Genomic DNA, 20,965 nt, shown 5'->3' on the forward strand with positions numbered 1-20,965 from the left:
ACAGATATACTTAGCTTCTTCAGTGGGCCTTGTCTTTAGAAAAGCTTTCTCTCTGTTCTAGACACCCAGTCCGTCACATCTCATTTAACAGCCACAGCCTCATCACGGCGAACGTACCCTATGAGAGGGTGGTACGGAGTGCTGACCTGGACAACTTCACAGCTCACAGGAGGTCAGTTGGTTGGTCTGGATTTGCAGGGGTGGGGAAAAGACACTCCTCCTGAGAATTGGTTAACAGAAAGCCCACGGCCACTGTCTCCTATTGGTTACATCAGGCAGAGTGGTCACTGTGGCAGAGCACAGTCCTCTACTGTGATTGAGTCCTGGGTGCTCTTTCTGCCCTGGGGGCTCTCTCTGTTGCCAATCAGCTGGCTGCAAGTTGGGCTGAGGTCATTTTTTGTTATTAATTAAACTGCTGGCCTGGCATCCAGTGTTCTCTTGGTGGGGTCTCCCTGCTATTGCAGGTACCTAACCTTCCAGCCCACTTACCTGTCATCTCTCTAGCGCTGGGATTTTGAAGTCTGATGCACTGCAGGCATGAAGAACACATTTGTGAAAATGAATTGCAGTCCAGTCTGATAGGATTGTGTGCTGCAAAAACAGAAGCCCTAGGAGGCGGGAGGCACGGGCAATATCACAGTACTCACCCTCTCATTATCTCTGCTTTCCCTAGACACCGGGGGCTGATCCATGCCTATGAGTTTGCAGTGGACCAGCTGGCCTTCCAGAGCCCCCTTCCTATCTGCCGCTCATCTTGTGACACCATGGCTGGTTACAACTATGACCTGGCCCTTACTTTCCCCTATGACAATGTTTAGGGAATAGCCTCCTTTGGGAACAGGGAGTAAAATAAGAAGTCCCAATTTGACAAATTGGAAAACGACAGAGGAGCTATATGTTTGGGGCTTTCATTGTTTGGGGGAAGAAAGCAACACCAAGGTACACTTGTGTGACACATACGCATTCCTGAATTGACGCCCTTTATCTCCTATACCAGCTCCTTTTTCTCTAGCTCCTGTGAACGGTTTAAGTTTGCTTCATCTTATTCTGGTCTGTCTCTCTGACCACCCTCTCTTCCTCTCTCTCAGGATTCACGTTTCTTTCTTCTTTCCTCTTATACCCCCGCCCAGCCTGTCCCAGTGAGCAACACCACTCCAACCAAAGGGCCTTGTCACACCTCTTCAGAGGTGGTCTCGAGTCACCACCACTTCACAAGGCTCCTCTGGATCCATTTGCCCCTCATACTCTCTGCTCCAGCCCTCCTGGCCATCTTTTTAGTCTCTAATCTCTGGGCCTGCAAGGCCCCAGCAGTACTTTTTCAATTCATTTGCTAGTAATACATTTATACACATTTAGTTAATACTCTTGCTTAGATTGTGTCCACATTTCTAAATATTCATTGAATAAACAACCATCCTGTCTGTGGAGTGGATGGTGAGTCTATGGTAGAGAGTGCATTATAGGAGGAACCATTAGCTTAAGCCACTACGATAAAAGGGCTGCATGAGGGAACTGCTCAGTGTGATTACTTTTCATCTCCCAAGTACTAAGCAATAGCAACTTTCATTATATACTGTACCTTCAAAATAACAAAACAAGAAAATATACTACAAAGAGAAAAAATCCATTCTCATAGTGGGTGATAGTAAACAGATTGCATCTATAAAAAACCACAGGTACAGAGGATTTGCTTAATTAACAAATTTGCTCCAACAGATGTATATAGAGTTTTGTTCCTTCTCATATACCCATGGAACATGCACATGCACACACAGTTAACTGTATATGAAGGCCACCAAGGAAAGCTCAGACTCCACAAAGATTCGTATTAGCAAATTCACTGACTCCAACCCCCAATGCAGTAAAGTTAGACATCAGCAACAAAGCAGAATAAAAACATACACCTGGAAATTCAAACCACTTGTGAATTAATTGGGGTTTAAATAGGGAAGTACAAACCGAAAATACAAAGCTTTCGAGAGCTGACTATCAAAACCCAAAGAGTGTGTCCAGGAGACGGAACAAAGTCAAGACTTTAATAGGAAGTACAATCTGAAAAACCAAGCTGTCACCTCAGAAAGTAGAAGGAAGAAGTAAGGATAAAACCACACTAATGAAATAAAAGTAAGTTTTTAAAGCTAAAGGTTTTTGGTTTGTTTGTTTTTGTTTAAGACAAACTATACAGCCCTAGATAAAGTAAAAAGGCAGGCACAAGGGAACATCAAGGTAACAGAGAGCTGTCTGTGGATACAGAATAAGTACTTCCAACCTAGGACTCATTTGCCCATACTGATTGAGGAGAAAAACTAAGCTTAACTTTCATAAAAAAAAGTATGTAAAATTGGGAAGACCAAAGCCAGAACTTTTGAGTTGTGAGAGCTTTGAAAAATTTTTCAGATGAGGTCTTCAGTCATTTAAAAACTGCCCTCCACATCCAGTCAGAAACGACAGCGTGACCAGATGGAGAACACAACTGGGAAACATCGGACCCCAATACAAAAGAGATCATGCCAACCTCAGACTGCCTCCCCAGGAAGGCAGAGCATCAGCAAGGTCCGCAGTTTTCCTTTCAACCAAATTGCTTCATAAACGAAGTCAGTCTTGGATTAGAAAATGAAAAAATTTCGTGTATCCTCCCTGTCATGTGGTGTTGGACCCCTAGTGATACTGCTTCATAAGGTTGTAGCCAAGCCATGCTCTTTTCCTCTCATTATCTTAGTGCAACCATACTACTAAGTAAAATACATTTTTAGTTTCAAGAAACAGCACCCTGCAGTCTGATTTCACATTTCATCTTGTAGGTCCATTCCCCCCTTCCTAGCTTTGTGCAATTCACAATAATTTATGGGGTTAAACTATTTTGAAGTTTCGTAAAATTTTCTGGGTCTAAACACCCAGGTTACCAAGTTTTAAGCTAATGTTACTCACTGCAAAAGTTGTGAGAACGTTTCAAGCACAGAGTTCTTTCCAACCCACTCAAATCATCCCATTCATGAAAACTTGCCTGGGATTTTTACCAATGAGATTCTATCAGATCCAAACTGTATAATCTTCAAGCAGGCCAACCTCGGTCGATATCTTCTGCTGTAAAACCTTAACATCCTGGAAGAAATCGCCGTAGTGGAGATCCCAATTTGTTCTACTGCACTGTTTTACTGTATTCAAATTATTTTTTCCATGTACCCTGACAGTCTCCTGGATAGCACTCATCTCACTGTGTTGGTAGCCTTCATTCCATACCTACACTACAACTTGTTTTGTAGTCCCCGGTTGCATCGTTATTTCCAGAACCTCCACTCCAGGAGCTCTTAGCCCAGGATCCAGGAAACCCACAAAATTCTATGTGGAATTGTACATAGAACATTTTCCAAGTAGTAGTATGGTATATCTCTGACCAGATTCTTGAAAGGCACCACTGCCCACCCCTCCCGTCCCCTGAGGATTTCATCTCTGCCACTAGATTATGTTTTTCACTCCAAGCCAAAGCTGCTGTTGAGGCAACAATTCATATTTAAAAGATATTCTAGAGAAAGTATCACCTTCCCCTATACCAAGTAGAAAATCTCACCCTGTGTGGCTACTTGGATTTCAGCTGATCGAAGAAAAACTGAATTTCTCTGAGGATGGAGGTTTTAGTCCTTTCTGAAAGGGAAAGCTGCAACCCCCACCCAATACAGGTCTTCTGCCCGCATCCCCCATGAGGACTAGAGACTCCAAATAAAAGGAGTGGTACTTCCTGCTCAACACGTTAAATAACAAAACATTGACTCCTGCAAACAGACGCTTGTCATAGTGGTAGGAAAATGACTTTCCGCTGCTGAGGTCCTAGGCTTCCATGTCCTCTTCCTACCATGACCGTTCGGTGTCTTCTTTTAAGGCATGAGATCTGAGACAGTAGATTTGGACGGTAGCTGTCTCCCGCTCCAGATCTGACCCAAGGCCTCGCTTTGGACAGGAGCTGGGATAACAGTGAGCAAGCTGTGCTATCTGAACAGCCACGGAGCTATGGGCTATACAGATCTGCCTGCCTTGTCCCATGTGGCCAGGCCAGATGGTTACCTGGCTGCAGCTTCAGAGGCCTGGAGCAATTTGGACGCAGCCTGCCTCTAACGTGTGATGGCAGGCTCCCTCTCCTGGGCTCCAGGGGCTACTGTGGGAGGCCAGCTCACTTCCAGCCCCTGACTATGCTGGCCTCCAGGAGCAGGCGTCCACCTGCTCTGCACCAGTGACTCCTCTGACTGAGAACTGAGCCTCTCATGTTATCTCTCTTCTTCTTTGCCCAGCACTAGATGAATGCTGCCTAGTCTTTTCTAGAAGAGGGGAGCAAGCTGCTTTCAACACACCCCTTCACCTTACTGTTTGAACCATTCTTAGGGTGCTGACACTTTCATTGTAAAGCCTTGCAACTCATCCCTTGCTAACTTGGTCAACAGGCCATCAGAAGGCTGAGCAGCCAGTGTCCCCATCAGAGTCTTTAGTTTAACCATCAGCAAACCCCCGCAGGCATGTGCTCAATGATTTTGGAAGAGCCTGGAGACAGAAGTGAGACATGCTCTGGGAACCTGCAGTTCAAACACCAGCTCCGCCTGTTCCACCATCAGTGGCCTTCCCAAGGTCACTGTGTGGGAGACAATGTGCAAGGCAGGTGTCTGCAAAACCCTTGCCAAAGCAACTTGTATTTTTAACCCTCCATCAGCCTAGTTAAGTCACGCGTGCTGTTTCCAGCTTCAGCCTTGGTAACTGCAGTCAGGTGAGGACAGGTTCAACTGCTTAATGACAAGAAACAAAGATCAGATTCATAGTTGACCTGGCTCCTATTAGCAAAGCACAAAGAACTTTTCAGTCCCTTGGTCTAGAAAATAATGGAATTGTTTTGTTGAAGACTTAGCAATCATTTATTCCCTAAATGGGTGCTTGGCCAAACTTGGAAGCTGTTGTCATCTTACTCTGTTCCCTTATCTATAATTCACGTTTAATGTGGTTGTAGAACGTCTCCCCTGAGCTGCTCATATTAGATTTCCATTACATAGCTCTTTTGCATCCCACCAAGTGAATGTGCTTGTCTCAAATTGTCATAGTCTTTTAACATCCAAAAGCTGAGCTCTGTCATTTTTCCCCTTGGTAATAGGGTGGTATAGGACTAGATTCCCCCTTTCTCCTGGTTCCTGGCAAATGGGTGAAAGAATTGGGAAAGAGAAGGAGGGGGCCTCACTCAGGCCATCTAGCAGGTTGAATTCACTGTCCCTACTCGGGCTTCTCCACCCACACCTATCACCCTCAAAGCCCTTCCCTATCAACTGCCTCCAAATATTTGACTTCATTTTTATTTGTGCCTATTTTATTTTAGTCGCTAGTGTAATTTCTGATAGAAGCAAGGCAGTTAAAACATTTGATGGGTTTATCGTTTACCTGTTCTACAACATATTTCCCAACAAACACAATGCCGGCTGCCCGGCCATTCAGTTGCCTTCCCCTGCAGGGACCAGGGGCAGTGGCTGCACTGGGGTCAGCCACTGTGCAGACAGAAAGGCCCATCTGGGCACTCCTGCCCTTCCAGGGCATTAGCAGATGTGTCTGCACTGCCCAGGGGGTGGCACCTTCCTGAAACCTTTTGCCAGCTGACAACCCATAAACCTCTTTCCTAATCAAAGCCCAGCAACTGTACTAGACCACAGGACGCTGGCCTGCCCTTTTGAGGAGCAGGTTTGTACCCACTAATGCCACCCTAAACAACCCTGAGTGACCCAAACGAGCAGAAACACAATCCCAGACACTGAATATGCTGGAGCTGGGCTGGAGAGCACCAGGTGAGTCCACAGCCCATTGAGAAATGAGCACTCACCTGCCCACAGACAGCACTCTCAGTGACCCCAAACACATTAGCTTTCCTCTGAGCAGCGAGAACCGGCTTACAGTGAATAGACCTCATTTTAATTAACAGTTCAAGTAAGCCTTGGCCAAAGCTTTAAAGATACCAGGCTGTCCTCAACTGTCTGAATGAGTAAAAATGTTTTTCTACATGCCCACAACTCAAACTCAGGGCACGGGACTGACAGGAGGTCAGTTGTTACAGATATGGATAGAAACGTCCTATGTTGATGAACTCCCTTTGTTGAAAATAACACAACAGAAGCGAATTGGGAAAACACCCAGAAACTGTAGAGCTCACAGTGGCCACAGCAGCAGCCTGTGGGTCTTACTTGCATGGGCCAGGAAAGGGGAAGGAGCTGGGGAGGGAAGCATGCCCACCCCCTTGGTGAGGGGGGCAAGAGTGGGTCTGGAGGTAATTCCCAGACAAGAGCTTAGCAATAGTGAAGTTTCTCCCCATTCTTTCCCACTGCCAGGCTCTCTTAGTGAATTTCTGGATTCTGCTGTTGGCAGCCAGGAAATCAAATTGCAGAGTGGGCAAGAGGATGGCCGAGCAGCAGGAGAAGGCTTGAGGAGCCGTGCGTGGGAGTAGTTACGCTCCCTCCCCAGTCTGCAGGACACAGGGAGGTCGCATGGCTTCTGAGTTTTCCTCTCCGCCCCCTGGACTGAGGGTTGGACCCAGTGCTTTGAACATCAAAACGTTTGTGGAACTGAACCCTAGTTTTAAGGAGTGGTGCTCTGGACAGGACTTTAAACTGTTTTCTCCCATTACACAGAGAATTTAAACTTGCACTGCCTCCAACCTACAAAGGTGGGCTACGGTGGGGGTAGAAACTCAGTTTAGTGAACCCCTGGCCAAGGCACCTGGGGGCACACGCCGGAGCACGGGACGGGCACATGCGCCCATTCAGATCACTCAGTGTGGCGTGAGCCAGAAGCCCATGGAGGACAAGACCCTGGTGAGACCCTCTCAGCCTCAGTGTTTGCATCTGTAAAATAGGGCAATGACCCCTCCCTCAGAGCTTGTGAGCATTAACCAAATGATGAGGGCCACCCAAATTCCAGGCACTGTGAACCACCCTCAGGAGTTCTGCCACCTACATTACCCTTGTGGTGTCTATTCATATTTCTCTGGGACTTATCTCATTGCTTTGTAAAGTTTAAATGCCAGTTTTAACCTTATCCCAAGGAACAATTCATGGACTCACTGATATGATGTGTTATGCTTTATCTTATACATATTAAATAAGAACATAATGTAAAGCAAATATCCATCCAAGTAGCACCTAAAATCAGCTCAGGTACCTCACACCTGGGGGAAGAACTGTGAGAACTAACTGGAAACACTTCCTGTGGCTCGCACTACACCAGGTATAATTACAGGCAGACGGGCAGCGACAGGGGCCAGGAACTGTCACGGTGGCCCAGAAACATCACTGGTCACGAGACAGAGCACTTGGGTTCACACACAGCAGCACCCACAGCGCCCCATTACCCATGAGACCAGGCCAGGCCGTTCTCTGTCAGCCCGTATCCTGGGCTAGGTACATTCTGAGCTCTAATCGTGAGTCATACTGTTTGCTAGGACAGTGTCAGAGTGGGTAAGCTTATAACAGGCTGCACCAAAAGAAGTCTCTGAAAATAGGAAGGTCTTTCTGAGTGTGAAGACAACAGTAAAGCAGAGTGGCCTAGGTCTCCCTCCAAGACCCCTCCGACAGCAGACGTTTAATAAGCTGCTACCATTCATGGAGAGTGGGAAGACATAAGATTGTACATATGTATTTGCTCAATATATGCATGAAATCTGAGGAAGGGGGTTAATGAGATTGCCTCTGGGAAGGGAAAGTGGGTGGTGGGGGCAGAAGCGGGATGCAGGCTCCATGGTATTGCCTTTCTCTACATTTTAAATTCCGTATCCCAATGTGGGGTCTTATCATTTCAAACATAAGTAAATAAAGCATCTTTACTATTAAAACTATGAATTAACAATTGAAGAATGCAAAGAAAGTATCAAGAGAACTTTCTTAGATGACTAGAAAGGTGCCTCCCAGTGGGTGTTGATAAAAAGAATGGAGCATAGTATAAATGTAACTGCTAGAACGAGGCCCAGAAAATAAATACTGACAAACTCCACACAATGAGGGAAGCCCACGTCCAGTGCTGTTAGCAGCGCGCTCATGGGGCAGACCACTGACTACCAATGCCCACCACCAGCAACGCAGACAAGCCCGAGAAACAATCACCCGGCAAGTCCTGTGAAAATCACCCAGCAAGTCCTATGAAAGTTGGCACCCGGCTCCCCAGCAGAGTTACTAGACAAGTTCAACACACGCAGCCCAGAGAGGGTGACTCACACCCTTGCCACGCCCCCCCGCCCCAGCCTAAAGCCAGTCCTGAACTGGAAGGCAGCTGGGGTCGTGGGAAACACTTACCTGGGCCACAGGCCCTGGACGCCATGCGAAGCGCCTCTCCCGCTGGGCCCGGCCTCCACCACTGCCACATCCTGCTGGGGAGTGCAGAGTCCTAGGCCCTGCCGCTGGCCCCCACACTGCCAGGAAGAGCCACAGGCAGGCTTCGAATCCCAGCACCCCTTGTGCCAGCAATTCGCTGCACAGGGCACAGATGAGGGCTCGAGACATTTTCTCCTTCGGTCTAAATGTATGGCTGTCATGTCAGAAACACCCACCTCCCAATCCAGTCCTGGCCCTATCAGAAAGGCCCTCTGATCTGCAGCCCAGATGCAGCAGGAACTACTTTTTCTTATTTTACTGTCTGGGATTAAGAAGATGAATCCAGATAAATCCCAGCCCTTCTGCAGGGAAACCAGCAGACACTTGACCCAAAGTAAGCCAAAATAGGGGTGCGGTGGGGGGCAGGGAATCTGTCTTCCAAACCAGCCTTTTAAAATTACTTAAGCGCCACTAGCCGCTCATACTTAGTCTCCTGCCACCGAAGGGCACAGCCACTTTAATGGACACGAGGAACAGACAGAAGTCACGTCCGTTAACAAACCCATTTAATTAGAGATAAAAAGACAAAGTCCCACCTACCATACCCGAGAGGAAAATTACATGGGCGGACGAGAGGCCGCTCATTTGCTGGGGCTGTAACTGGACGTCCACGGGGCCCGTGCCCACGTCAAGGTGCAGTTTCTCTGCGGAGGTAGCGGAGGGTCAGTGGCACAGGGCCATGGTTTCCATGTTCAGGAAGCGGACGTGCATCTTGGTCTCTATGTCAATCCCCTGCCAGATCTGGAACGGATGGAGCAGCCTCAGAGGGCATCTCCAAGGATGCCTGCACCGCCCAGTCCCAGCCAACTCCCCACCGCTGACCCTCCCCGCCACTGGTGAAAACCCGGGGGGATGTTTCAAGACCCTGAGCTCAGCAAGGAAGAAAAGCTGCCATCTGTTTTGTTTGGGGGGGTTGCTGGTTAATTTGGTTCTGACATGTGGGTTCTTTTTTAAGATCATCACAGCAAATTATTAAGAATTAAATACAAGCTCTTAGCAACGAGTAGTTTGAATCCCACTCACCACTTCAGACTCTATTTCTATGCAAATTAGTTAATCTCCTTAAACCCCCTTTTCATCCGTAAACCAGGGAGGCCACTACCTGTTAACCACTTCCCCGGAAGTTCAGGAGGTTCAAATGGAATCAAAATTTGAAGGGCTGAGCAAAGGTAAAGTTCCAATAAGTTGTCATCTTTCGTCAAAGGTCCCACGACCTAGCTTGTCCTTCGATGCTCCCTGGGGTAAGAGGGCACTTGTGTTCCAGACACACACAGGCTTACACCCAGGAAAGCACATTTCTACCCAGGGGTCACCTCTAGCGCCAGGACAGCCCGCCCCAGCCAGCGGCCAAGTGGGCATTCAGGTGACAGCCCCGTCACCCCCACGACTGGCCTCAGCCTCACAGCACCCCCGACAGAGAGACAGAGGGCGGGACACAAGCAGGAGCTGAGCATGTCGTGGCCAAGGACTCCTCACCGTCTCCTTGCTTATCCTACTTATGGAAGAGCTTCTAACCCTAAGAGGTCGCTCTAGGTACCTCCAGGGGCAGCCACGGGGCCGGAAGCATGTGACGGTCAGTGTTGCCACCCAAGTGACAAGGAGGTCCTCGGACATGGCCAGCCACTGTCACACTGGAAGGTCTGCACACAAAGACCTGGCTTGGGTGTGTGGGGGATGCAGAGAAACTGATCTGCTTCCGGTCAACCCTTGTAGGATGGGCAAAATGCTCCTAAGGAAAGATACTAAGACACCCAGGGTAGTGTCCGCGAAATGCCTGGAGGGTACCAGGGTCGCTGAGGGCACCAGAGGTGCTCTGGGACTGGGAGGGGTTGGCTGATCAGAAGAGGCCCCTGTGGGTACAGGAAAGGCTTAGGGGTACGGGGGGTGGGGGGGAGGTCACGTGAGGGGAGGCAGAGGCCACCAACCTTCCGAGGAAGGAAGTCGATTTCTGAGGCCAAAAAAAGCCATTACATCCCGTCTTCTGGCTCAAAGAGACCCATGCCTCTCCTGCCCTGCTGCCTCTGCTGATCTTCAAAGCCATATTCCACTTTCCGCTCTGAGTGCGCCTCCCTCCCAAGTGCAAAGGCCCCAGCACAGGCCACCCTGACCCCGTGGCACGAACATAAACGTTCATCTCTCGCTGTACAATCTCCCCGCCCAGCCCGGACGGGGGCACCCACGTGGGGCAGAGGAAGCCGCCGACCCCCCGGCCAGCTCTCCCCATTCCAGACGTTCCCTCCCAGCTGGGTTGGTGCCATTAGCCCCATCTCTCTCTCTCTCCTGCCACCTCCATCCACATGTCTGCTGATCACGGCCCGGCTGGCAATGTGGCCTGGAAGAGAGCCATGGGGCCGGGACCGACAAGACCTCAGGCTGCTCCGGGCCTGGGACCCGGCCAGGGCCCACGTGGCCCTCCTGGAGCAGGGAGGCTGCCCCTGCTCACCCCTCCCCACTACCCCCGACTTCCTTGCTGTGATCAACACCTGGAAACGGCTTGGGGACACTGTGGGAGGGACGGTCAGGGCCGAAGCCCTGGCAAAGGACGGCGGGCTCCCCCCTTCCATGGACACGTGGTTACCAAAGCGCCAAGGAGCAGGTGTGAGCCCCAACTGGCACCAGGTCTCTGACAGAAGCCGCACAACAGCCCCAACTTTCACTAGAATACGGCTCACAGAAGAGGGACGAGCATGCGGCCACTTTAGAAAACGACCTCTACCACTGACAACATTAAAAGTTCTACAAAACGCAGGGAGAGAGAACAGCAATGGACAAGACTGTGCCTGGGACGCTCCAATCTGTGTTTCTGAAAAGCATTTGTGTTCCCCTAGGCATGGAGGATTCCCAAAAGGCTGTATCAACCACCGAGGGACTGCTTCTGAGAAGGTGGCCCAGGTTCCAGGCAGGGAAGAAATCTTCCTTTCATTCTATATCCTTTTGTGCTGCTTATGTGATTCTGACCACAGGTAGATAGCAGCTTTTCAGTAAAAACAGATAAGGCTGGTTTAGACAGTCCTGCAGGCCCCGCCCAGGACGGAGCCCCTTTGCTGAGATGCCACCACTCAGGGACCTGCCCCTGGCCACCTCCTCACCCGCAGGCCCCATGAGGCTCTCGTGCCCTTCTCCATACCCTCCAGCTGTAGATACCCACCTTGAGGAAGTCATCAAAGGTGATCCCCTCGTACACCTGATCAGGCCCCTGGGGGAGAGAGCAAAGGACAGAGTGAGGGTCCCAAGCCAGGGGTCCTCAGCCCAGCTGATCCAGGGACATCTTCTACTCTCCAAGGAGCTGCAAGTGTCTACATATCCTTGTGTGCGTGTAAACATCTTCTCTACTGCTCACCAGACCACCGCCATCTCCAGAGCATGTGTGCGCAGCAGAAAAGCCACATGAGTGCAGTTCCACTTGAGGTAAAAATAAAAGGCATGTGATTATATGTTGTATAGGGAGGGGAAAAGCTTGTCAACAGCAGGTCACCTTTAGGGAGGAGGATGAGGTTGGTGGGACAGGACAGCAGAGAGAGGCTCACGTATCTGTACCCCTCTGAAATGTTTCATGACATGCATCTGAGAAAATAATGCTGTTTCCCAGGGTCCCCTCATGGCAGCACGAGTTGGAACCCGTTGTCACTCCCGTTTTACAGACGGGGTCGTGGCATGGCCAGCTGGGTCTGGTGGTTGGGAATCGGTGCCCTTTTGGGTTCCTGCTTTATTCTTTCTTCAAATACAGAAAACAAACCAATGAAGTTTTGTGTCTGGTTTTATGATTTTTTAAAAAATTAAAGCAGCCAGTTCTCAGATGTACTGGGCCACCCCTGCCCTGGGGGCCCCTCCTCCTGCGGCCATGCAGCCCGTCCTGGCAGCCCAGGTTCCCGGGGGTGGAGGGGAGCTCATGAGGGACATGGCTCGCAGGCTCAGAGGCTGGGTGCAGGGGGAAGAAAGAGGTGCACAGGGTGGGGGGGTTGGGGCAGGGTAAGCCCCCCGGGCTGTGATCCCAGCCAAGACCTCTCACCCGGCCTGACCCCACCGCCAAGCCATGAGGCAGCAGCCACAGAGTGCCGCGTCCAGGGAGGGCAGCCGAGAACCCCCGGCGCTGGTGGTGACTCAAGCACCAGCTTCTGGAGCCCATTAAAGCAGGAGCGGACGGGGCATAGTCAGAAACGCTGAGCGTCCCTGGAGCCTGGACCTGCCAGGGGGACGTTTACAGAGGATGTTTTCAGAGCTCACAGACGACCCAGCGTGAGGACCCTGCGGCCTGTCCCGACAGCAGTCCGTGGTGGGCGGGCGGGCCAGGGTTACGCACCCGGGGTGGGACACACGCCCAGGAGGCCAGGCGGCAGCTCCCATGACACCTCGGCTTCTGAGGATGTGTGTGGATTTTATGTAGATCAGCAGCTGCCAGCTGCCAACAATTTTACTACAGCAAATTAAGCGAACTGTCGCCAAAGGAAACTGGAGTGGGTCGGGGAACAATTTAAAGAAGTGTGTAATTAAATTGAATGGGGATTTGGCTCAACAAGCCAGTGGGAGATCCCTGCGTCCCACCCCCACCACGCAGGTCCCAAGCCCTTCTCAGTGGCACTTAATTTGCTGAGTGGGGTGGTTTCACCAAAGTCAGAAGCCTGCCCCGGGCCTGAGAACCAGACAGATAAAACACAGGCAAGAAAACGACCGCAGCGTCCTGTCCCCGGGGACAGGCTTGGGCCTGTGTTACCACCCTGGCAGCTGCCAGGAGGCCCCTGGGGTCCCCCTGCAACCATCTGGGGTACAAATAGATCCCAGTGTGAAAATACCCCTCCGTGCAGGCTGCAGTGAATGCAAAGCCATGAAGGCATTTGTTGGAGACACAGCTAGCTGCAAAGGAGTGAAGCGGTGAGAAGGTCATGGGACGGCGGGACCCTGCAGTGAACAAAGCCCAGTGGGTCTCACGGCGCCCACCCAGAGCAAGCACTGGGGGCCTGGGAGGGAGGATCGGCTGCCAAGTGGTAAAGTCCACTGGGCACGTTAAAGGCCACCAGCCCGGGCAGATGGCCCCTGAGCTCAAGTGAAGTGTGCATGCTCGCCAAGCCTCAGTTTCCCCAGTAGGAAAATGAGGCTAAAACCCTCCCTACCGATGGCCGTGAAACGCTTTGCACAGTGCCTGGGGCAGGTCACGCAGTCAACGGCAGTGGGGCACAAGGCAGCTCCGGCCCACCCCAGGGAATAACTGCCACGGGCCGGACAGGCCCACCACAGCACCTGGGAAGATCCGCCTGCGGAAAGGGGGTGACAATGGTTGCGGATGTGGGGTCACTACTGCTCCCCAAGGGACAGTGGATGGTGTCTGGAGACATTTCTGGTTGTCACAACTAAGGGGGTGCTAGAGGCATCCAGCGCGTGAAGGGCGGCTGGGTGAGAGCCACTACCAGACCCACAGCGCAGTCCCGCCTTCCCCTGGGGCCCGCAGAAGGTAACCGCCAGGCCTCTGCCGTGTTCTGCCCTAGGGGTACGTCTTTGTCCACTGTACACTCTCACCGCATGACTCTGGGTCACGAGGCCCCAGTGGACCCTGAGACTGTGATGAACCGAGAGCTCGTCGCCAGTCATGCCTGCGCCACGGCCCCCCCTCAATGCGCTCAGCACCCAGGCTGGGGTGGGCGCCCTGCTCGGCGATACGCCATGCTCACTGGCCTCCACTGCGGAGGGTCCGCCGCCGCGACTCCCCAGGGAGACTACAGGGGCAGCTGCGCTCCTGCCTGCATGCCTGCACTCAGCCCTACGCACTCCTTTCCTTGGCAGACTGGCCCTGCAGCCCTTCCCTGTAAGGAATCGAGCCCGAGGGTGTTGGCAGAACCCCTCAAACTTGCAATCCCTGTCAGCAGCGAGGTAGTCTTGAGCAGCCCACTGGGCTCCCTCTAAACTTCCCGTTGGCCTAGGGGGGCTCCACAGCCCCTGTGGCACAAAGAGGCATCTGGCCCCAGGTAGCAGGTGCACCAAGGACAAGCCCCTGCCCTAACTGGACCAGCTCACCCATTAGCTCTATGACCCCAGCCTGGGGCATGACCAGTCACTTCTACACTAACGTGACCCCGGCCTGGGGAGTGACCCGGTCACTTCTACGCTAACGTGACCCCGGCCTGGGGTGTGACCCGGTTACTTCTACGCTAACGTGACCCCAGCCTGGGGCGTGACCCCGGCCTGGGGAGTGACCCGGTCACTTCTACGCTAACGTAACCCCGGCCTGGGGAGTGACCCGGTCACTTCTACACTAACGTGACCCCGGTCTGGGGCGTGACCCCGGCCTGGGGAGTGACCTGATCACTTTTACACTAACGTGACCTCACAGGCCTCTGCAGGAGTCTGGCCTACTGCACAAGCTCTGTGGCCCCTGCCTTCCATCTCCCCCCACCAGGCCCTCTGCTTGGGCAGTAGAGACAGCCCTACTGATGCCTCTCCAGTCCTTCTTGGCCAGCCCTGCCCTCTTGGGGCCTGCTGGGTGACTTTTCACCCTTCAGCCTGCATGCCCAGAGGTTGAACCCCTCTTTTCTGCTCATCTGCATGCTGCCCCTCACTCCCAGTTCCTGGGCCCAACCCCAGCCCAGGACTTAGCAGCCGCCCTTGAGGCAGTGACCAAGGGGCAGTCACAGCTCTTCCTGGACCAAAAGAGCTCCCTGCTGACCCTGCTCTAGAGCAGAAAGCCCCACCCAAGTGGGTCCATAGGTAATGCGTATATTAAAGCCAGCCTGGCCCTCTGGCCACGGGACCCTCCACTGTCGAAGCCTGTGCTTGGCACTTCCCTGAGTGTTCTAAGGGGCTGGGGAAGCTGTACATTGGGCCTGTAGGTCCCAGAGCCAGCCCTGACCCAGCCTCCTTGCCTTGCCTGGCTCTCCCAGAGTCAGAACCCATGGTCTCCTGGCGGCCTGGAAAAGTATGAGCAGTTCCTGGGCAGTGCTCCACACCGGGCCCCAGGGTGCAGCCACAAGCAGGACACTCACGGTCACTGTCCCCATGCGCCTTCCGGAAACACACACTAGATCTGAGGTTGAGGCACTGTGAGAGTCAGCAGGGAGGGCTGAAGGCTAGAGGTGAATGGGTTCTCGGAGTTAAACCATTTATCTTGTGCTCAGGTCCCAGGGCAGAGCCTGGAGGAAGGAGGGACTGGGCACTTGAGCAAGCCCTGGAAGGCCAGGGGGTAGGGGTGGGGGTATGGGTGTGGCTGGGGGTGTGGTACTCCCAAGCACCGGCCTGCCAAAGGGGAAGGTTCCAGCACAGCCGCCTGCAGGAGACTGGGCCCCCGAGGCCAGCAGACCCCTGCTGGGCTGCGTCCCAGCCCCACCTCTTGGACGGCCGCCCTCATCCCCAAGCTGCAGTCTCCGCCCCTGGAAATGGGCCCTGCCTTATGGGAGAAGCAGTAGGAGACGGGCCATTTCAAAGTAAGGCATTCCACACCATGCAGGAAAGATGCAATAAAGGCCATGCGACGCCAGCACCTGGACAAAGCGCTCGGGGCAGGGCACGGGTGGGAAAGGCCTTCCCCGCTCCATAGCTTCGAGCCTCTTGGGCTCGGGGTGCTGCTGGTGACGGGGGGCCGAGGAGGAGGGTGCAGCGAGGGGCTGGGCGAGCCCCCTGCCCCGGGCAGCGCTCACCATGTGCCCCACGCAGACACTGGCCGCCTCCATCATGGCTCCGTCGGCGATGGAGCGGGCCGACTCCTTCTCGATGTGGGGGTTTCCCGAGAGCAGCTCCTCCACCACCTGCAGGAAACGCAAACGTGAGCAGGGCTCTGCCGAGGCCACGGGGCCAGAGGCGCGGGAGCCCAGGGCGGCCGGAGGGAGCATACTTTACATTTCGATACTCTTCCAGGGTGATCCTGCCGTCGCTGTCCGAGTCGTACATGTGGAACAGAACTGGGGGCGGCAGGGAGGGAGGGGGGCTCAGTCAGGCCAGGCAGTGCTGGGACCCCCTGCTCCCCCCAGCCCTGCTCTCAACTTCCATCCCTCTGAAACCTATGACTGAGCACAACGTGCCAGTGGCAGACAGCAAAGGCCACAGCCGCAGGGGCCAAGTGTGCAGGCTGTGGGGCGAGACTGACCACGCCCAGCGGGTGACCTCGGGCGCGCACCTAACTTCTCTGAGCCTCGCTCTCCACCACGACCAGGAACGGCCACGGCCTCTACCTCACGGTACACTGTAACTGCAAGGGCTCCGCCAGCTGACAGGACACCCTGCGTGCAGAATGCGGGATGGTGGCCATGGGACGGGGTCAGACTGGTGTTATTTTAAAACTGTCATCCTGTCAGACCCAAAAGGCCATCCAGCGTCGTGGCCCAGTGGTCTGCACGCGGACCCTGCCACCCACATGCGGCAGCCCCTCTTCCCGGATGGCCCCAGCAGGCACCAGTGGGAGGCTCCAGGCCTTGGCACAGCCTCTGGTCATTTCACCTCTTTTGTCCCTGTACCGACAGCCATGCTGCATCCCCCAGCCTGGAGCCCCGTGGAAGGCAGGAGCTGGAGGGAGGTCACCTCCCCTGCCCCCACGGCTCTCCCATGTCACCTGCACCAGCCTCTGTTGAGGCCTGGCCAGCAACCCTGGGCCTCTCAAAGCTCATCACACGCCTCTTTTCATCTCAGCCTCTGAGAGCCAGGAAGCCAGGGCTGTCCTGAGGCCACGTCACAGACAGGGGCTGCTGGGGATCCGAGAGGTCAGGATATTTGCCCGCAGCCACCCACAAAAGGAGGAGAAGGTGGGCTTGCACCCGGATCTGTCTGATTCTATGGCCCCCGATGCCCCCTGCCCTGGTCCCTGGGGAGAAGCTGGGCTGGAGGCCAGGGGCCTGTCCAGGCTAGAGGCTCTTAGGAGACTCTAGGAGGGCCGGACTATTCCCACCAGTCCCGAGGGACACATTCCAGAGCTAAATATAGCCAATCCCCTTGTCCACATCCCTGACGAGCCCGCCCCAGGGTAGGCTAGGGAGGGGACATAGGCAGTCGTGGGGGAAAGGGAGATGGGGCTTGGGCCACCACTCGGGACCGCAGCCGAGCGGGGGCCAGCAGAGGCCTCTCCAGGGCATGCCGAAACCCAGGCCCAGCCACCCGTGGTGGCTCGGGAGGAAGGGGGAGGCGACGTGGCCACCACGTACCAGGTCAGCTAGGGCCCTGCACCCAGGAGCTCCAAGGTTGCACAGCCACCCAGGGCGCGGGGTAGGGGCAGGATGGGATTTGAAGGGGACCTGCAGAACCAAGGCTGTGCTCCCAGCCCAGCCCCCACACCGCCTCCCACTCCCCAGGGCCCAGAAAACCACAGGCTGCGGTGACAGGACCCCACGGTGCCACTCGGGAGGAGAGAGAAACGTCAGCGCGGCCCCTCCTGGGTGTGACCCGCCCCCCACGCTTCCCCACAGCCTATGTCTCCCTTCCTGTCACAGGGGTGCTTGGGGGGTGGCGGCAGCACGCACATCTCAGCTTCTCCTTCCGGCAGAGCTCCACCTGCTCCGGGTCCATGGCGATGTCGATGGGCTGGAAGTAGGACATGATGGTCAGGAAGTCCTCAAAGTTGATCTCATCCGCCAGGCCGCTGGGCCCCTTGCGCAGGTTCCTGTGGGGGCGGGGGGGGATGAGGAAGAGGTTGGCGATGAAGATAAAGAGCTGGGCGCCGACCTTCCACCAGCCCCAAGCCCACGAGAACACGGCTCTTCCACGCACAGGCCTCAGCCAGGATGGTGGTGCCCGCTGGGGGCCTGGATGGACTCCCGTCTCCCAAGGGTGTCCGTTGGGGGCAGCGGGGGGCCCAGCCCCTGCTCCACCAAGCACTGTCTTTGGGGTAGATGAAGGGGCGCGCACAAATGGGGAAACTGAGGCAATAAGCAGTCCAACACCTCCCCCAAGGTACACTCCTAAGCCCTTCCTATGCATCAGAGGTGGGCAAACCACAGCTCGTGGGCCATAGCCAGCTTTCAGCCTGTTTTTGCATAGCCACAAGCTAAGAAGGATTTTTTTTATCTTTTCAAAGGACTGGAAAAAAATTTAAAGACAGTATTTCACGACAAGGGAGAATTACATGAAATTAAAATTTCAGCGTCCATAAACAGCTTTAATAGAACACAGTGTATTAGTCCGAGTTCTCCAGAGAAATAGCGCGTGTGTGTGTGTACAGATATTAGAGATTTATTATACGAACTGGCTCATGTAACTGAGCCAATCAACTTAACCTCTGATAAAGGTGTTAAGTTGAATTTCCTAGGATAAGCTGGTTGGCGGAAGCATAGGCAGAGATTTTTCTGACTTCTGAATCCTCAGTTCTGGCTTTTAAGACCTCCAAATGTCTGGACTTCCATCCGTGCTAAGGCCAATCTCCTTTGTTGAGTGTAGATGCAATCAACTGTAGATGCAATCAACTGGCTACAGATGCAAATCCATCTAAAAAATTGATGGATTTTGTAACAATCAGGCCAGTGCTTACTTAACCAGGCAACTGGATGCCATAACCTAGCTAAGGTGACATGAGATTAACTACTACACACAGCCACATCCATTTATTCACCTATCGTCTTTAGCTCCTTTCGTGCTACAGCAGCAGAGTGGGAGTAAGTGCAACAGAGAGTGAACAGCCTGCAAAGCCTGATATATTTACTCTCTGGTCAGATGAGTTTTGCCAACCCTGCTCTCATCAGGGATTCAGAATTTTAGTAGTAGTCAAGGTACAATCAACTCTACATACTCTTTTTACCACTACAGTGCCAATGTTTGCCAATGATTCAAACTTTATAAATAAGTTTCGGCAGGTTCAAGGTTGTCCCTATGGATGGGCTTTCCCACGGGGGGCAAGACAGGGCTCATGTTGCAGCTGGGCTCAGGGAGCCATGAGCAGGCTGGTCCACCCCATGCCCAGCACAGTTCCTGGCATTCCAGTGGGCTCAGAAAACAAGCTGGCATGAGCCATCCGTCACGTGTCCTGGCAGAGGAGAAATGTTACCGAGATTTGGTTTGGAGGCGACACAGCCTTCCTGAGCCACTGACCGACATCAGAGCTGAGAGGTGCTGACGCGTGGGTGCTGGTCATCACAGAAGCAATGGGCTGAGGGTTCTCCCCATTCCATGGGGGTGGGGGGAGCAGCTCCAGCTGGCCCAAGACGACAAACGTCTCGCAGCGAGTGCTCGTACAACTCACCTGGCTCCAACCAGCCATAACTGAACTCGGGTCACAGGAATGTGTCTCTGATTCCCTTCTTGGGGTGTAGGGGGTCTACACCCCATCTACACCCACAAGTAACAGCGACCCTGAGCATCCACCACACCTCATAGTTTGCAGATCTTGCTATTCCCAGTTTTCTATTCCAGGAGATTTTCCAGAAAGAAGTGGATCCCAAGTCTGGAACAGGGAAGGTGCATGAGACCAGTGCAAACCCGAGTGAGGAAACGAGGGGGTCTCCCGTGAGGCTCGGGCAGCCGTCTATCTCAGCATGTGCTTCGGTTCCCCCTTACATCTTCTCTCCCCCAAAGCTGCCCACTGCTCCTCCCCACAGACTTGAATAATGCCAAGGTTCTCACTGACAAGGACAAAGACCAAATTCACAGGCACAGAAGTAATCCCTGGAGTCCTCTGTGCTGCAGCTGGCTTATCAGGCCCTTCCTGAGTGGTCCGAGCTGCATGAGAGGGGCTGCAATTGGCACCTGGCATGTGGGACAGCCCAGAGCCTCCTCGGGAGGGTGCTGGCCTGGCCTGCACCACGGTCTCCATAGCAATAAAAAGACAGAGGCTGAGGGTGATCGAGGCACAGCAAGGCCAAGCACCTGGAGACAGCGCGACCAGCACACCAAAGGGATCCAGGAACAAAGGCTGAGGCAGGCATTGCTTTAGAAGGAAAGGCTGTTCCTAGCCCCCTGCTCTGAACTCTTCCTTTACACCTCCTTCCCAGAATGGACAGGGGTGATCCACAGGCTTTCTGCCTCCAAGCTGTCCTGGGTGCAGGCCAGGGACCCCTCTGCCAGCCGCTGTTCCCGGGGTGGCCTCTGGGTGCTTGTGCAGTTGCTGAGCCCAAGGCCGAGGTCCGTGGACCTGCAGGGAAGGTGCCCCCCCCAACCTTGGGCAAGCACACCAAGGGTCGCCCCTCAGCTCCAGACCCTGGAGTCCCCTCAACTCTTCCCCACACCCCCAGCCCCACATCCAGTCGGTCAGCAACCCTACTCCCGGGATCCTTCCTCCTCTCCACCCAGCGGAGCCTGCAGTACCTCCGCGTGCAGCCAGAAGGAGCTTTGCAAATCGCAGCTCTGAGCCACCCCCCCCCCAACTAAACGCCCTTCTGAGGTGCCCATCCCCTGGGTAAACCCCAACCCCCCGCCTTGGATCTGCCGGGCCCCCTCCCCCGGCACCCCCGGCCCGCAGGGGCCTTAGCACGACGACGCTGCGGCCACCTCCACCCTCCCCACACCCAAACCCTGTGGGAGACTGCATCACGCTCCCCAGGAGAAAAACACGTGCTCAGTCTCAGTCCGAAATAGGACTTTCTGAAAACATTATTTTCCATTCGGGGTGGCCAACCTGAGCAAGGCCGGGCCTGAGGACTGCTGCAGAGGCTGCGCGGAGAGCCGAGCAGGCAGCGCCCCGACGCCTC

General features: G+C 53.9%; 2 protein-coding genes across 6 annotated transcripts in view; one reads left to right on the forward strand and one right to left on the reverse strand.

Annotated features, from left to right (window-relative positions):
- Positions 1–2,143, forward strand: part of FBXW8 (F-box and WD repeat domain containing 8) — a 231,150-nt gene extending 229,007 nt beyond the window's left edge. The window contains exons 10-11 of the mRNA XM_077159938.1: positions 62–172; positions 674–2,143. Of these exons, the coding sequence (XP_077016053.1) occupies positions 62–172; positions 674–818 (256 nt within the window). The 3' untranslated portion in view covers positions 819–2,143. The remainder of the gene's footprint in view (positions 1–61; positions 173–673) is intronic.
- A 6,724-nt stretch (positions 2,144–8,867) lies between these two features.
- The window catches only part of TESC (tescalcin), a 65,152-nt gene continuing 53,054 nt past the window's right edge, over positions 8,868–20,965 (reverse strand). For 2 of the 5 annotated variants that reach the window (XM_077159941.1, XM_077159939.1), the window contains exons 4-8: positions 17,810–17,949; positions 16,200–16,261; positions 16,001–16,108; positions 11,527–11,574; positions 8,868–9,119 (exon numbers count right to left, since the gene is read on the reverse strand). In XM_077159941.1, the coding sequence (XP_077016056.1) occupies positions 9,042–9,119; positions 11,527–11,574; positions 16,001–16,108; positions 16,200–16,261; positions 17,810–17,949 (436 nt within the window). In that variant the 3' untranslated portion in view covers positions 8,868–9,041. Of the gene's footprint in view, positions 9,120–11,526; positions 11,575–12,729; positions 13,628–16,000; positions 16,109–16,194; positions 16,262–17,809; positions 17,950–20,965 lie in introns of those variants that run through there. The other 3 variants (XR_013175601.1, XM_077159940.1, XM_077159942.1) reach the window with 3 other exon arrangements.

This window comes from Tamandua tetradactyla, chromosome 5, assembly GCF_023851605.1.
Source record: "Tamandua tetradactyla isolate mTamTet1 chromosome 5, mTamTet1.pri, whole genome shotgun sequence".
NCBI classification, from domain to species: domain Eukaryota; kingdom Metazoa; phylum Chordata; class Mammalia; order Pilosa; family Myrmecophagidae; genus Tamandua; species Tamandua tetradactyla.